The sequence below is a fragment of the Thalassophryne amazonica genome, chromosome 16 (assembly GCF_902500255.1).
Source record: "Thalassophryne amazonica chromosome 16, fThaAma1.1, whole genome shotgun sequence".
Classification (NCBI taxonomy): Eukaryota; Metazoa; Chordata; class Actinopteri; order Batrachoidiformes; family Batrachoididae; genus Thalassophryne; species Thalassophryne amazonica.
The window spans coordinates 88496563-88515004 of NC_047118.1; the positions used below are offsets into that span (position 1 = coordinate 88496563).

The 18442-nt window shown below is 42.9% G+C and overlaps 1 protein-coding gene across 1 annotated transcript in view; it reads left to right on the forward strand.

The window, feature by feature from the left end:
- The window catches only part of rogdi (rogdi atypical leucine zipper), an 82581-nt gene that overhangs the window by 29019 nt on the left and 35120 nt on the right, over positions 1 to 18442 (forward strand). The window contains 3 exon segments of the mRNA XM_034191007.1: positions 13117 to 13171; positions 13245 to 13325; positions 13395 to 13490. Of these exon segments, the coding sequence (XP_034046898.1) occupies positions 13117 to 13171; positions 13245 to 13325; positions 13395 to 13490 (232 nt within the window).

The window sequence follows — 18442 nt, forward strand, 5'->3', positions numbered from 1 at the left end:
ACAGCACCCAGTGCAAGGAAAAGGCTTTTATTTAATTTATTTATTTATTTTTTACAGTTTCCACTCTGCTGCAAAATGCCTAACCCTAACCACGATGTGACGTGAGTTTGTCCCACACCTACTGACATTCCCTAATTCTTTGAGTGTGTTCCCCACAGATCGTCCACTGACAGATCTGTCAACGATGAACTCCACCAAGGCAGTTCTCCACATCAATCAAGGAGGCCCAACTCCTAAAATCATACTCAGTGTTAGGGTTATGCCTTCTCGACTCAGCTGCCTCAACTCTTGCAATGATCCTGTTGCCTCCCATTCTGGCAGTTTACTGGGTCTCATCGAAGACCAGTGGACAGGATCTCTGCCAAAGAGCAAAGCAGAAATGAATTCATCAGTTCAATTTATTTATTTATATATCACCAGTCACCCCAAGGTGCTTTCCAAGAGTAAGGTCTAACCTTCAGACAGACCCTAAGATCAGTTTTAACAACAGAACATATATCATGCCAACGTGCTTGCTCATAGGGGAGTCCTGTACGTCACAAACATTCCCAAGGAATTTGGTTTGGATGAGACTGAGTCCTTTCCCATCGATAATGTGACTGAAAGAAGTGACTCAGTACAACTAAGTCTGTTAATTATAAACCCCGAAACACGGCAGATATCTTTTGTGCGCATGTCAGCTGTGCGAAGTGCTGATTGATTATAGAGTGTACACCGCCTGCACATGGGACATGTCCTGGATAACGTGTTGGAGAATGGAGTCGGCACCTATTGTTTTGCAGTTGTTGCCCAATGCAACATGCTGTTTGGAGGCTCTTAGTTTGCCATACTTTTATGGAGGATTCCTAATCCAGCACATGATCCATGAACATGCCACAATCTGTGAGACCTCACCACCAAAACAGGTGCCAGTCACGACAACCGCTCACATGAAAATTAAGCATCTGAAGGTGAACCACTCAGGGTACATAACTGATTAAAATAAATAAATAAATCACTCATCACTCATCTTCAACCACTTACCCGGTATCGGAATGAAGGGGCAACAGCTCCACCAGGAGACCCTAGACTTCTCTTTCCTGGGACACATTGACCACCTTTGACTGGGGGATCCCAAGGCATTCCCAGGCCAGTGTAGAATCTCTCCGCCTACTCCTGGGTCTTCCCTGAGGTCTCCTCCCAGATGGATGTGCCTGGAACACCTAGAGAGGCACCCGAGAGGTGCCCTCATCAGATGCCGAACCACCTCAGCTGGTTCCTTTCAACGCAAAGGAGCAGTCGCTCTACTCCGAGCGCCCCACGGATGACCGAGCTTCTCACCTTATCTCTAAGGGAGACACCAGCTACCCTCCTGACAAAGCCCATTTCAGCCACTTGTACCTGCGTGCTAGTTCTTTCAGTCATGACTCAACCCTCGTCACCATAGGGAAGAGGAAGAACAAAGATTAACCGGTAGATCGAGAGCTTCGCCTTTTGGCTCAGGCATGTTTTTGTCACAACAGTAAGTAGAGTGAATGCAACACTGCCCCTGCTGCACCAGTTCTCCAGCCAATCTCACGCTCCATTGTCCCTTCACTTGTGAACAAGATCCCGACGTACTTGAACTCCTTCACCTTGGGCAAGACCACATTCCCTACCCGGAGTAGGTAATCCATCACTGCTAAGAACCATAGCCTCAGATTTAGAGGTGCTGATCCTCATCCCAGCTGCTTCACATTCGGGTCCGAACCAATCCAGTGAGTTTTGGAGGTCACAAGCCGATGAAGCCAACAGGACAACATCATCTGCAAAAAGCAGTGATGAAACTCTGAGCTCACCAAACTGAAAAACCTCCTCCCCCTACTATGCCTCGATATCCTGTCCATGAATATCACAAACAGGTTTGGTGACAAGGCACAGCCCTGGAGGAAGCCAACCCCCATTGGAACAGTGTCTGACTTACTGACGAGCACCTGAACACTGCTCTTGCTTTGTGAGTACAGAGATTGGATGGCCCTGAGAAGGGACCCCCTCACTTCATACTCCCACAGCACCTCCCACAGCATCTCCCAGAGTACCCGATGATGTGCCTTCTCCATGTCTACAAAAACACATGTAGACTGGATGGGCATACTCCCAGACACTCTCCAGAATCCTTGTTAGAGTGAAGAGCTGGTCGGTTGTTCCACGACCAGGATGGAACCCGTATTGTTCCTCTTCAATCAGAGGTTCGTTTGTCGGCCGAACCCTCCTTTCCAGAGTAGATTTTATCAGGGAGGCTGAGTAGTGTGATGTCCCTGTAATTGGCACACACTCTCTGGTCTAATTTTTTAAATATGGGGACCACCACCCCGGTTTGTCACTCCTTAGGCACTGTCCCAGACCTCAACACAGTGTTGAAGAGACGTCTCATCCAAGTCAGTCTCTCCCTATCCACTGCGGAGTTGTTTGATTACCTCAATGACTTCCACCAGGGAAATTGATGGTAGTCCACAATCAGCTTCCAGCTCTGCCCCTACTATAGCGGGCCCTCTAGTCTGATGCAGGAGTTCCTAAAAGTGTTCCTTCCAGTGCCGGACTGCATCCTCAGTTGAGGCCAACAGAGTCCCATCCTTACTGCAGACAGCTTGTATGGTTCCCCATTTTCCCCTCTGGAGGTGCCTCAAGGTCCGTCAGAAGCACCTTGGTGGGTACTTAAAGTACTTCTCCATGGTTACTTCAAACTCCTCCCACACCCGCTGCTTTGCCTCCCACACAGCAGAGGCTACTGTCCGTTGCGCCTGTCAGTATCTTGCAACTGCCTCCGGAGTCCTCCTAGATAATATATCCTGGAAGGACTCCTTCTTCATTCAGATGGCTTCCCTGACCACCGGTGTCCACCATAGTGTTCGAGGGTTGCCGCCCCTTGAGGCACCTAAGACCTCCAGGCCACAGCTCCCCCTGCTGCAGTTTCAGCAATGGAAACTTTGAACATTACCCATTCATGACCCGAACCTCCAGAGGGATACTAGAAAAGCTCAGATGAAGGTGTGAGTTGAAGATATGTTGACACTGGGCTCCTCCAGACATTCCCAGTTCATCTGCACTACCTGTTTGGGCTTACCAGGTCTGTCCAAAGTCCTCCCCCACCCTCTGATCCAACTCACTACCAGATGATGATCAGTTGACAGCTCTGCGCCTCTCTTCACCCGAGTGTCCAGAACATACAGCCTCAGATCAGATGATAGTCACAAAATCAATCATCGACCTTCAGCCTAGGGTGCTCTGGTACCATGTACACTTAGGAGCATTCATATGTTTGAACATGGTGTTTGTTATGGACAGTCTGACAAAAGTCCAGTAACAAATGGCCACTCGGGTTTAGAAAGGGGAGGCCATTCCGCCAAATCACACCTCTTCAGGTGTCTCTGTCATCATTACTCCCGTGTGCATTGACACATTAATAGCGAACGCTATTTTGAACCCAAGATGGCACCAGGAGTCACGTGACCCTTTTTTTTTTTTTTTTTTTTTTTTTGACTTGTCACGTTGCTGCTGGGCACACTATGCCTGACCAGTCTCTGGCCCAACCAGCCAAGCCAACAGCCGCTCGCTGACAGGCCCTCCATCCAGGCCTGGCTCCAGACGGGGGCCCCGGGCTTCCTCTAGACCGGGTCATGTTTCTTCTGCCTCATTTTGTAATGTCTTGTGAACCATTCTTAGTCTGGCCCCTCGCTTGAGACCAATTTGCCATGGCAGACCCTACCCTAACCCTAACCCATGGGAGACCCTACCAGGAGTATGAAGGCTCCGGGCAGCACAGCGCTCAGGTTCATAGCAGCACACAAACCTCTCCACCACGATAAGGTGATGGTTCCCAGAGAAGAACCTTCACCTTAAAAATGATAATATGAGGAAAACAATAATCATCTATATGTCAATAAAAACAACAGATACGAGGGCTGTCCGTAAAGTATAGGTCCTTTTTAGTTTTTTTCTAAAGCTATATGGATTTCATTCATATGTTTTTACGTCAGACATGCTTGAACCCTCGTGCGCATGCGTGAGTTTTTCCACGCCTGTCGGTGACGTCATTCGCCTGTGAGCACTCCTTGTGGGAGGAGTCGTCCAGCCCCTCGTCGGAATTCCTTTGTCTGAGAAGTTGCTGAGAGACTGGCGCTTTGTTTGATCAAAATTTTTTCTAAACCTGTGAGACACATCGAAGTGGACATGGTTCGAAAAATTAAGCTGGTCTTCAGTGAAAATTTTAACAGCTGATGAGAGATTTTGAGGTGATTCTGTCACTTTAAGGACTTTTCACGGTGCGAGACGTCGCGCAGCGCTCTCAGGCGGCGTCATCAGCCTGTTTCAAGCTTAAAACCTCCACATTTCAGGCTTTATTGATCCAGGACGTCGTGAGAGAACAGAGAAGTTTCAGAAGAAGACGGTTTCAGCATTTTATCCGGATATTCCACTGTTAAAGGAGATTTTTTTAATGAAAGACGTGCAGGCGGATTGCAGCGTCGGCTCGCAGCCGCCGCGACGCTCCGCCACAGGATAAACACCTCTGTTGGAAGCCTTGAGGACAAGTTGGAACATCCCCAGCTGATAAACAATTTCTCATATACTCACTCCACTGAAAGCCATCAAAAGCCGCCTGGATTTTACAAATGGTTATCAACACGGAGGTGTTTTTCCTGTGCCGCCGCGCCGCGTCCACACGTCTTTCATTAAAAAAATCTCCTTTAACAGTGGAATATCCGGATAAAATGCTGAAACCGACTTCTTCTGAAACTTCTCTGTTCTCTCACGACGTCCTGGATCAATAGAGCCTGAAATGTGGAGGTTTTAAGCTTGAAACAGGCTGATGACGCTGCCTGAGAGCGCAGCGCGACGTCTCGCACCGTGAAAAGTCCTTAAAGCGACAGAATCACCTCAAAATCTCTCATCAGCTGTTAAAATTTTCACTGAAAACCAGCTTAATTTTTCGAACCATGTCCACTTCGATGTGTCTCACAGGTTTAGAAAAAATTTTGATCAAACAAAGCACCAGTCTCTCAGCAACTTCTCAGACAAAGGAATTCCGACGAGGGGCTGGACGACTCCTCCCACAAGGAGTGCTCACAGGCGAATGACGTCACCGACAGGCGTGGAAACACTCACGCATGCGCACGAGGGTGCAAGCATGTCTGACGTAAAAACATGAATGAAATCCATATAGTTTTTGAAAAAAATAAAAAGGACTTATACTTTATGGACAGCCCTCGTAGTGTTTTTAAAACAATGTTTACTTTAAATTTTGAAAGCAAGAACACATTTCAGGTTTTAACAGCAACACAAATTCTCACCCCCAAAACAAAAATAAAATCAATCAATAAAGTGAGCCAAGCCCAAGATCAACAGAAAATAAATGAGGCTATTACTTACTTATTTACTTCCATATCAATGTGCAAAGAAAACTACTAATATTGGAGTTGGTAAAGAACTTTCATCTAAGACTCCAACCTCTTCAGGACTATTTTCAATCTGTTACTGTTTGCTTGTACTTTACACATGATAAACAGAAATCAACATGGAAAAAACACAATAAATCAGCATCTGTTTTAAACTAACCAGCAATAAAAATAATACTTATGTTGTATTTTTAAAGGATAAACTGTTTGCAGGAGGGACTCGCACACAGAAGGACGAACTCAGAGTTTTTTTTCAGATCATGTTTTTTTTTTTTTTTTTTTTTTTTTTTTTTTTTTACTTAAAGGAGCCTTACCCAGAAGGGTGCAGGAAAGAAAAGAAAAGTGCAAACGTTTGTCCCCCTGGACTTTCCTCAGTGCAAACCGGGTGTGACATTGGAGCCATTCTTTTACAGAGTTCATCAGGTGTCATCAATTAGGTGTCATCAGTGAAAAGGGATTATTGTTATATACGTATTGATGTTCAAACCTGAAATTGTTCTAACAAAGAATTATTTCCTTTATGGGATGGAATTCTTTCTTCAGACTCATGGGACAGTGATGGGTGCAACGTTTGCACCTGATTATGCAAACTTATTTATGGGTTGGTTTGAACATCAATACGTATATAACAATAATCCCTTTTCATCTTCCATTGTATTCTGGAAAAGATTTATTGATGATGTTTTTCTAATTTGGAAAGGCCCTCTTTTGGACCTCCAAAATTTTGTAAAATACTTGAACAGCTGTGTTGAATCAATTGAATTCAATATTGAGTACGATCATCATCAAGTGAACTTTCTAGATACTAAGGTAATGTTTAATGGCGTGGACATTTACACCAGCCTTTTCACAAAACCCACTGACAGAAATAGTCTGCTACATTATTCAAGTCATCATCCTACCCCCCTCAAACAAGGACTGCCTTATAGCCAGTTCCTTAGAGTATGGTGTATCTGTAAAAGGGACGAGGACTTTCAGGTGGAGGCCCACAAGCTCTTCCAAAAATTCATTGAAAGAGGATACCCTAGAAAGATTCTAGATGAGGTGTTTGCACGAGTCAATGAGCTAAATAGAAATGACCTTCTGTACAATACCAACACACAAAAACAGAAAACCTTTTCTTGTGTGTTTAACACCACCTATTCACCACTTGGCCACGCTATTTGTGATGTGGTTAAAAAACATTGGCATATTTTGTCTGCTGATGACATTGGGAAATACATCTTCAATACACTGCCACTTTTTTCTTTTTCCAGGGCAAAAAACATCCGGGATTGTCTTGTTCATGCAGACACTTATAGAGGGGCCAGCCGTACGGAACGTTTAGATAATGCCACTGGTTTTTTTCCATGTCGCAATTGTGCTGCCTGCTCCAATACTAAAAAAGTTAATGTGTTTTTTAGCTTTGTTACAAAAAAGGAATATAGGATCAGAAAATGTATTACATGTAGATCAACTAATGTTGTTTACCTTTGGTGTGCACTAAATGTGGTATTCAGTATGTTGGTAAAACCACCAGACAGTTACGATGCAGGATTAATGAACACAAGAGCGCCATCCACAGAGAAGATCCCAAATCTGCAGTGGCTAGGCATTTTGCTGATGGCAATCATTCATTTGCAGACTTGGACTTTTGTGGCATTGACTTGATTACTCCAAGCAGACGAGGTGGCAGTACTGACAAATGTTTACTTCAATGTGAATGCAGATATATTTACTACTTGAAAACTCTGTATCCAAATGGAATGAATGAAGAGTTGGATATGTCCTGTTTTTTGTAATCTATTGTGCTTTGTAATGTCTGTAAATAGCATTTTTTTTGTAACTGGTTTTAGTCTGTGATTGGTATGTGGTTGATTGGCCACTAATTTATGACACCTGATGAACTCTGTAAAAGAATGGCTCTAATGTCACACCCGGTTTGCACTGAGGAAAGTCCAGGGGGACTGAAATGTTTGCACTTTTCTTTTCTTTCCTGCACCCTTCTGGGTAAGGCTCCTTTAAGTAAAAAAAAAAAAACATGATCTGAAAAAAACTCTGAGTTTGTCCTTCTGTGTGCGAGTCCCTCCTGCAAACAGTTTATGCTCTGTTTGACTACCGCACCAGAACCAAACAGGACTTGTGTAAAGAGCGCAACTCATTTTTTGCTAAACTCTACTGTATTTTTAAAGGAAACATAAAACTATATAACATAAACCAAAAACCCAACAACTGCATGATGTCATAACAGACATCTGCACAACAACATGTGCTGTAATCTAGTAGTCGTAGATACCGCCATCTTTACTTTGCACATGGCAAGTGGGAAAACAGCGGCGACTCCTGACTTCAATTCAGTTAAATTTAATTACTTTATATAGTGCCAAATCACAATAAAGTTGCTTCAAGGTGCTTCACACAAATAAGGTCTAACCTTACCAACCCCAGAGCAAGCACACAGGTGGCAGTGGTAAGAAAAAACTCCCTCTGATGATTTGTGGAAGAAACCTCCAGCATACCAGACTCAAAGGGGTCTGCTTAGACCACTCTAACAGTTACAGGTTTTTTTTGGCTCCTCCCTTGTGATGGGTGGCCATCATTCCTTTTCAGTTGGGTCTGTCTGCTCTGCCGTTGGTGGGTTGGGGTCTGGTACCTGGGTGGGGGGTGGTGCCTCTCCCCGGGCCTCGGGTTTGTGGGGCCCGCCTATCTCCCTTTGGCTCCTCGGCTGGCCTGCCGCTCCGGGGTCCCATCTCGCGCCTTCTGGTTTGGGGACCTCCGGGTGGGGTGGCCTGTCCATCTGCGGCTCCCTGGCCTGTCCCCCCTGTTGGTTTGTTCCTCCCTGGGCCTGCGGTGCTCCTCCGGGGCTGCCCGCCTCCCCCTCATCTCGTGGTTTCCCTGATGGTTAATAATCACATTATTCACTTTGATCGCTTTGGGTGAAGAGAGTCAGACTCAGAGTCAGTCTCAGATGCATGCGCAGTGACGGCGCAGTGGAAGCAGGGCGCACCAGTTTTTAGAGGGGACCATTCGGTCAGCGACACTGGCATCTTGTGCTGAGTATCCATCCCACTATCCGTACTTCAGACAGAGAGAAAAACCAGAATCACTCTCCCAGAAAAACTACACCTAACGTATAATTCATCAGCAGTAAATCGACAGGAAAGCAGAGGAAAATATGAAGATGATTACTAGGCCTAGGCCTAAGCTTCACTAAAGGCTTTTCACACCGGCCGCTTTGGAAGTGCCAGAGGCATCACGAATCGGTCTAAAAAGCATTATTTTCAGTGATATGCGTTGCTTTTTAGAGGCATCAGAAGTATCACGTCAAAAGCTGAGCTAAACCGACGCTTCTGACGGGAGCGTACATTGTTGCTTGTCAACAGGCTGACGCGGTCAAAGTTCAGTCCAATCCAAGTTATACTGCTCTGAGCTGTGATGTAGCTTTGCGCTGTCCAATAGGAACGACGTGCCGGGCCAAAACACGGAAGACTAGTGGCTGAAACCACTGATCTATAAAAAACAGATCATTGCAGAAACTACCGATCTCTACAAAACAGAAACGTGTTACAGGAGTGCTCATTTATAGAGCAGTTTTCTGAAGAAAAATCCTTGCAACTGTTTTTTTTTCTGATTACTGTAAACAAAAAGCTTAGAACACTTGTAATTAAAACAGCAAATAAATAAATACAAGTAAAAGGTTCTTTAGAAACCTTTCTTCATCTGTAAATTAAAACCACCTGTTATTAGGAACCTTGGACATTTACTTTTAGACAAATAAAATAACATGAAAATTTGTACATTTTTTTAAAGTCTGGTAGATTATATCTCATTTCAACCAGAAAAACAGACACTGTAAATAAATACAAATGTTTATTATAAATGCAACAGGAAATAATTTAACAATGACTGCATTGTGATTGTAAAGTAGGATTTCTGTGTGACATAAACCTCATGATGAATTATTTTTTAATTGAGTCATTTCAACTTGTAATTACATCAAAATATGCGATTGCCTTTAATGTTGTGATCAGGACAGAGTCATTTCTAAAATATGAATTTAACTAGTGATTGTGAATGTTTTAAAATTGTGCACAATAAGTGGAGAGCTTCTACCTGTGCAAATGTCTTTGGACTTTGATTTTGTGGACATTTTTAATGATCCATTCATTTATTGTTAAAATATAAAATAGTTGCTGTTTAAAGAGCCTTTTATTTAGAAGCAGGTGATGTTCTGCTGGGTTCTCTGGACCAGATGAAGGTCTCTTCTGCAGCTTTGAACTCTGGTGTTGTTGTTGAAGACACTTTTATTTTGAAGACCAGAGATGTTTTCTTCCAACTGGACTTCATGATGTTCAGCTCATCAATGGAAGCTTTTAAAGTGCATCTGTATTTAGGTTGTCTGCACAGCAAATGTTCCTGATTGGGACAAATAAAAATATCCCCCCCCCCCCCCCCAAAAAAAATAAAGTTATTTAAAGTTGAGCTTTTGTGGTCTCCGAAAAAGCTGTAGCTTTATTGGGTAAAAATAAAAAAGACTGAACCATTTATAAATTAAAGCGTTCACTCACTCAAATCAGCTGTGATAAAAGGCTAAGCTAACATTAGCCGATCATTAAACCTTCACAGCAGTGCAGTAAACATCACGTTTTATTTTTATATTATTCTCACCTCGATAAAGCTGCGGAACTAAGCTTTGTTGGTCAAACTGGGAGTTCACATATATCCAAAAAGTGGGAAATTTCGGACTGAGTGGGTCTGTTCCATCACCTCGATATCCCACCAAGTCATCAGTCCTCCCTCCGTTGGTGTCACTCCGAAAAGTATCTGAAAAAACTTCTCCCAGCAGGGTGATGGGAGAATCTTTCTACTGCTGTTGTTTTTTTTTTTTTTTTTTTTTTTAAGCTTTTTTGAGGTTCAGCCGACGCATATTCAAAGATGGCGATCACTCAACTTTTTTCGGGTTGTGGAAACAGAGTGTGACGTAACAATCTCCGCCCCCCTTGCCACTTCAGAATTGAAGCGTCTCACTTCACACGTTGAGGCGTTAAAGCGTTGGTAGGCGTTGCCTGAAGCTTATAAAGCGTCCGGCCCTTAACAGACCTTGAAAGGCCCTTAACAGACCCAGAATTTAGATAAAGTTGAGACCGAGACCTGTTCCATTACTAATAAAATGACTTTAAAAGGATAGGAAACATAGTACCATACTGTGCCAGTATGCTCGCCATATGAGAAGGAGAATAGATGTCTTAAGTCTGGACTTGAATATCTAAACAGAATCAGTCTGTTTTATCTCCATCGGGAGATCATTCCACGAAATGGGCACGATAAGAGAAAGCTGTGGGCCGCAGTCTTTTTATTCACCCAAGAGACACAAAGTAGTCCTGCACCCCGAGAACGCAGAGCCCGGGCCGGTACGTAGGGTTTAATTACGTTAGCTAAGTAAGGAGGTGCTAGTCCGTGAGTAATTTTATAGGTTAATAGCAGAACCTTAAAGTCCAATCTCACAGAAAGCCAGTGAAAAGATGCTATAATGGGTGTAATGTGGTTGAACAATCTCCTTCCTGTCAAGAGTCTGGCAGCAGCATTTTGAACCAATTGGAGACCCTTAATGCTGGACTGTGGTAAACCAAAAAATAGAACATTGCAGTAGTCCAGTTTAGAAGAAACAAATGCATGAATCAAGGTCTCAGCATCAACTCCTACGTGCTAAGTCCTGTAGTACGTGCCAATCAGGAGTTGATTGGCTACGTGCACAGCCAGTCAACTCCTAACAGACACCTGAATTAGCAAATCAGCTTGTGGCAGAGCAGGGAGAGATGGAAAATGTGCAGGTTCACAGGTCTTTGAGGACTGGATTGAGAACCCCTGAGTTACAGCAACACCCCGCCTTGCTTCGTATCACAAGGGAAGTGACTAAATGTGTACGCCGGTGGGCAGACTTCATTTAAGGGGAGGACAGCAGTAGGTTTAAGCCAAGTTTCACATAAATCAATCATCTAACTAGTGTTAAAGAATTAGATTGTTTAGCAACAGTGATTTTGATGACAGTGACCTTATGTTTATGAGACCCAAACTAAGTACCTCAGTGGGGTTGACAATTGGACTGTTGAGATTTGAGGGGGATTCCAGAGTAGTATATACAAGATGCCTAAACTCAGATTTAGGTTTAAGGAGTTCCATGCGGGCTGTAGGTAGCAGACACAAAATATTTGATGTTGCAGAAACAGCCAATGGGGTATCCTCAATTTTAATGTCATTCAGTGTAGTAATGGGTATTACGTTTGAAAAACATTCCCTCTATACTCTGTATGGGTAAAACAGGCCACAGTCTCAACTTGACAAATTTCCCTCACTGCCACATAAACTGCACTATCACCATAGTGGAATTTCTGTGCTAATTTCCCCACTAATCTAATGGATTCTATGCTCACATTAGTCATAGGCCCTGTAAGGTCTTTAATCACCTGCTCTGTTGCCTTGCTGCCTGCAAAACTGCGACGGCCACCTATTCAACGACGTCAGCCTGCTAAATGCCTCATCATTACCGCGGGAGGGGACGGGGCCAGAGAGTATTAATTGATGCCGACACATCTTTGTGGTGAGGTCACAAGTCCTCTCTATGATGTCACTACATTCTTGGTGGAACAGCTGAAAGATTTCTTAAAGTAGTCCAAAATCAATATTCAATCAAAAGTCAATATTCAAGGCGTTTATCTGCTTTGTCAAAGGTTTTGCTTCTCCTTTTGTTCGGCATTTGTGGAGGTGATCCCTGTGCCACAAATAGCTCAAGTTTTTACATCTGTCTTCGTCTGCGTCTGTCTCTGGGGCTACTGTTACCACAATTTATCATTGTGGCTTATTTTATTCTTATATCTTACATTTATTTTTAAGCATATAACACCTCTGTTTCACAGGGCGACGGTCTACTATGATCCAAAAAAAGGTGCAAAAATGAGTTAAAATGGCTTAATCCAGCATGCTTCATCTCAGGCTGACTTAGAATGTGCAGGCCTGACAACCTACCCAAAAACAAAAGCAAGGAGGTGTGTCCTCAGCCAGAACTGCAACAAACGCTGCTTTGGCTTCATCTTTTTACCCCGATGGAGCACGATCAAACACGTTTCAAGCCGTACTCTGTATGAATTCCCCATTTAAAGCCATTCAGACATGACTGAAGATGTTAAGACTACAAACACCTGGAAGTTACCACAAACTAGTGACAATTTTGCGAACCAGGATGAAATTTTTGAAGTTAGGGAGATGAGACTGAAGATTCAGCTTTGGAGCCCTCTAGTGGCTTGTGGGGCCCAATGCATTTGCATAGTCTGCAAGAAACAGCTCTGTCCACAGCTGCTGGTCCCTGCGTGAAGCAGCAGCAGCTAACGGCATGTTACATTTATTCAAACTACACAAAGGAGTTAAAGTCTCGTTGAAATGATTCATGGAGGTTTTATTCAGATTTTAACTTAGAAGGAGCAGAACTGACAATAAAATTGTCCACATTGATTAGAGAAGTTCTATATTAAGGAGATCCTTTTGTGAAAAAAAATCAGTGACTTTTTTTAGTGTTGTTTTTTTTATGACTAACCTCTTCAAAGTCCTACAGATGTTAGTTTGTGCAGAAATTCTTCTCCAATGAACAAACTGCAGACTTGTTTTAGTTTTTGCACAGTGTGTTTTATGACTCTTTGCTGTAATGACTCATGAAACGTGTGTCGTTTGGCAGCATGGATCAGGTGAAGGGGGTTCTGACTCTGCAGGGAGAGGTTCTGACTCAAGCTGTAAGTTGCTCCTCCTCCTAAACCCATATTTAAAGATGACTGCATGGGAGTGACGTCTGTTCTTTCCTGACAGGATATAAACTTGAAGGTTGCCAAGAGCAGCCAGGTGCAGCACTTTCAGTTCAGGGACGACAAACACTGGAAACTGCAGCAGGTATGTGATTGCAGCGACGGCAGTCGGGTGAAGACCATGGCTGTCACTCATCGCTCTGTATGTCCCCAGATCCAGGATGCGCGGAACCACGTCAGCCAGGCCCTTCAGCTGCTCAGCAGTCACAATGAGAGCTACCACTTCAAGACCGGGGCCGAGGTCAACAAGGTGTGGCTGTCTGAACAGCACATGCTCCACCAGTGGTGTCAAAAGTACACACATTTGTTACTTAAGTAGAAGTATAGATACTGCAGTTTAAAAACACTCTGGTAAAAGTTGAAGTATCAACTTGACCTCTTTACTCAAGTAAAAGTGAAAAAGTATGTGCTCCAAAACCTACTTAAAGTATAAAAGTATAAAGTAACCTTTAAAAAAAAAAAAAAAAAAAAGGTAGATGCCACTATATGAACTGAAAGCTTAATTTAAAAACTGATTTGTTCTACATGTGGCCCAAGACCCGAAACCCAAAATTACCCCCCAACACCACCTGCACGCAAATGTTTCAATTCTAGAAGCTCTGAAATGCAATTTGGGACTATTCCAGACGACAAACTGCAGTGAGTGCAGCATCCATTTAGTGGAGGAAAAAAACAAAACAAAAAAAAATACAACTTTCCTTATTCAGATTCATTCCAGTAGTATTCTGCTCTTACTAGGATGCAGCAGTTTTCTAGTTTGGCAGATAGTTCTGGAGGAAATCACTGAAGAAATTAACACACTGAAAATATGGTTTGACCGAAACAAACTGTCATTAAATAAGACAAGAATGAAATGGAGGTGTAAGAGTCACTAGGTGTTCACAGGAAACACTTATTTATGTATGTATTTATTTATGTATCAATCAATCAATTTTATTTATATAGCGCCAAATCACAACAAACAGTTGCCCCAAGGCGCTTTATATTGTAAGGCAAAAGCCATACAATAATTACAGAAAAACCCCAACGGTCAAAACGACCCCCTGTGAGCAAGCACTTGGCAACAGTGGGAAGGAAAAACTCCCTTTTAACAGGAAGAAACCTCCAGCAGAACCAGGCTCAGGGAGGGGCAGTCTTCTGCTGGGACTGGTTGGGGCTGAGGGAGAGAACCAGGAAAAAGACATGCTGTGGAAGAGAGCAGAGATCAATCACTAATGATTAAATGCAGAGTGGTGCATACAGAGCAAAAAGAGAAAGAAACACTCAGTGCATCATGGGAACCCCCCAGCAGTCTAAGTCTATAGCAGCATAACTAAGGGATGGTTCAGGGTCACCTGATCCAGCCCTAACTATAAGCTTTAGCAAAAAGGAAAGTTTTAACCCTAATCTTAAAAGTAGAGAGGGTGTCTGTCTCCCTGATCTGAATTGGGAGCTGGTTCCACAGGAGAGGAGCCTGAAAGCTGAAGGCTCTGCCTCCCATTCTACTCTTACAAACCCTAGGAACTACAAGTAAGCCTGCAGTCTGAGAGCGAAGCGCTCTATTGGGGTGATATGGTACTATGAGGTCCCTAAGATAAGATGGGACCTGATTATTCAAAACCTTATAAGTAAGAAGAAGAATTTTAAAGTCTATTCTAGAATTAACAGGAAGCCAATGAAGAGAGGCCAATATGGGTGAAATATGCTCTCTCCTTCTAGTCCCTGTCAGTACTCTAGCTGCAGCATTTTGAATTAACTGAAGGCTTTTCAGGGAACTTTTAGGACAACCTGATAATAATGAATTACAATAGTCCAGCCTAGAGGAAATAAATGTATGAATTAGTTTTTCAGCATCACTCTGAGACAAGACCTTTCTAATTTTAGAGACATTGCGCAAATGCAAAAAAGCAGTCCTACATATTTTGTTTAATATGCGCATTGAATGACATATCCTGATCAAAAATGACTCCAAGATTTCTCACAGTATTACTAGAGGTCAGGGTAATGCCATCCAGAGTAAGGATCTGGTTAGACACCATGTTTCTAAGATTTGTGGGGCCAAGTACAATAACTTCAGTTTTATCTGAGTTTAAAAGCAGGAAATTAGAGGTCATCTGTGTCTTTATGTCTGTAAGACAATCCTGCAGTTTAGCTAATTGGTGTGTGTCCTCTGGCTTCATGGATAGATAAAGCTGGGTATCATCTGCGTAACAATGAAAATTTAAGCAATGCCGTCTAATAATACTGCCTAAGGGAAGCATGTATAAAGTGAATAAAATTGGTCCTAGCACAGAACCTTGTGGAACTCCATAATTAACCTTAGTCTGTGAAGAAGATTCCCCATTTACATGAACAAATTGTAATCTATTAGATAAATATGATTCAAACCACCACAGCGCAGTGCCTTTAATACCTATGGCATGCTCTAATCGCTGTAATACAATTTTATGGTCAACAATATCAAAAGCAGCACTGAGGTCTAACAGGACAAGCACAGAGATGAGTCCACTGTCTGAGGCCATAAGATCATCATTTGTAACCTTCACTAATGCTGTTTCTGTACTATGATGAATTCTAAAACCTGACTGAAACTCTTCAAATAGACTATTCCTCTGCAGATGATCAGTTAGCTGTTTTACAACTACCCTTTCAAGAATTTTTGAGAGAAAAGGAAGGTTGGAGATTGGCCTATAATTAGCTAAGATAGCTGGGTTAAGTGATGGCTTTTTAAGTAATGGTTTAATTACTGCCACCTTAAAAGCCTGTGGTACATAGCCAACTAATAAAGATAGATTGATCATATTTAAGATCGAAGCATTAATTAATGGTAGGGCTTCCTTGAGCAGCCTGGTAGGAATGGGGTCTAATAGACATGTTGATGGTTTGGAGGAAGTAACTAATGAAAATAACTCAGACAGAACAATCGGAGAGAAAGAGTCTAACCAAATACCGGCATCACTGAAAGCAGCCAAAGATTACGATACGTCTTTGGGATGGTTATGAGTAATGTTTTCTCTAATAGTTAAAATTTTATTAGCAAAGAAAGTCATGAAGTCATTACTAGTTAAAGTTAAAGTAATACTCGGCTCAATAGAGCTCTGACTCTTTGTCAGCCTGGCTACAGTACTGAAAAGAAACCTGGGGTTGTTCTTATTTTCTTCAATTAGTGATGAGTAGTAAGATGTCCTAGCTTTACGGAGGGCTTTTTTATAGAGCAACAGACTCTTTTTCCAGGCTAAGTGAAGATCTTCTAAATTAATGAGACGCCATTTCCTCTCCAACTTACGGGTTATCTGCTTTAAGCTGCGAGTTTGTGAGTTATACCACGGAGTCAGGCACTTCTGATTTAAAGCTCTGTTTTTCAGAGGAGCTACAGCATCCAAAGTTGTCTTCAATGAGGATGTAAAACTATTGACGAGATACTCTATCTCACTTACAGAGTTTAGGTAGCTACTCTGCACTGTGTTGGTATATGGCGTTAGAGAACATAAAGAAGGAATCATATCCTTAAACCTAGTTACAGCGCTTTCTGAAAGACTTCTAGTGTAATGACACTTATTCCCCACTGCTGGGTAGTCCATCAGAGTAAATGTAAATGTTATTAAGAAATGATCAGACAGAAGGGAGTTTTCAGGGAATACTGTTAAGTCTTCAATTTCCATACCATAAGTCAGAACAAGATCAAGATATGATTAAAGTGGTGGGTGGACTCATTTACATTTTGAGCAAAGCCAGTTGAGTCTAATAATAGATTAAATGCAGTGTTGAGGCTGTCATTCTCAGCATCTGTGTGGATGTTAAAATCGCCCACTATAATTATCTGAGCTAAGCACTAAGTCAGACAAAAGGTCTGAAAATTCACAGAGAAACTCACAGTAACGACCAGGTGGACGATAGATAACAACAAATAAAACTGGTTTTTGGGACTTCCAATTTGGATGGACAAGACTAAGAGTCAAGCTTTCAAATGAATTAAAGCTCTGTCTGGGTTTTTGATTAATTAATAAGCTGGAGTGGAAGATTGCTGCTAATCCTCCGCCCCGGCCCGTGCTACGAGCATTCTGACAGTTAGTGTGACTCGGGGGTGTTGACTCATTTAAACTAACATATTCATCCTGCTGTAACCAGTTTTCTGTAAGGCAGCATAAATCAATATGTTGATCAATTATTATATTATTTACTAACAGGGACTTAGAAGAGAGAGACCTAATGTTTAATAAACCACATTTAACTGTTTTAGTCTGTGGTGCAGTTGAAGGTGCTATATTATTTTTTCTTTTTTAATTTTTATGCTTAAATAGATTTTTACGGTTATTGGTGGTCTGGGAGCAGGCACCGTCTCTTCGGTGATGGGGTAATGAGGGGATGGCAGGGGGAGAGAAGCTGCAGAGAGGTGTGTAAGACTACAACTCTGCTTCCTGGTCCCAACCCTGGATAGTCACGGTTTGGAGGATTTAATAAAATTGGCCAGATTTCTAGAAATGAGAGCTGCTCCATCCAAAGTGGGATGGATGCCGTCTCTCCTAACAAGACCAGGTTTTCCCCAGAAGCTTTGCCAATTATCTATGAAGCCCACCTCATTTTTTGGACACCACTCAGACAGCCAGCAATTCAAGGAGAACATGCGGCTAAACATGTCACTCCCGGTCCGATTGGGGAGGGGCCCAGAGAAAACTACAGAGTCCGACATTGTTTTTGCAAAGTTACACACCGATTTAATGTTAATTTTAGTGACCTCCGATTGGCGTAACCGGGTGTCATTACTGCCGACGTGAATTACAATCTTACCAAATTTACGCTTAGCCTTAGCCAGCAGTTTCAAATTTCCTTCAGTGTCGCCTGCTCTGGCCCCCGGAAGACAATTGACTATGGTTGCTGGTGTCGCTAACTTCACATTTCTCAAAACAGAGTCGCCAATAACCAGAGTTTGATCCTCGGCGGGTGTGTCGTCGAGTGGGGAAAAACGGTTAGAGATGTGAACGGGTTGGCGGTGTACACGGGGCTTCTGTTTAGGGCTACGCTTCCTCCTCACAGTCACCCAGTCGGCCTGCTTTCCCGGCTGCTCGGGATCTGCCAGAGGGAAACTAACGGTGGCTAAGCTACCTTGGTCCGCACCGACTACAGGGGCCTGGCTAGCTGTAGAATTTTCCACGGTGCGGAGCCGAGTCTCCAAGTACCATTACTGCTAAAGGAGGCCGATGAATAACTAAACATTTCACACCC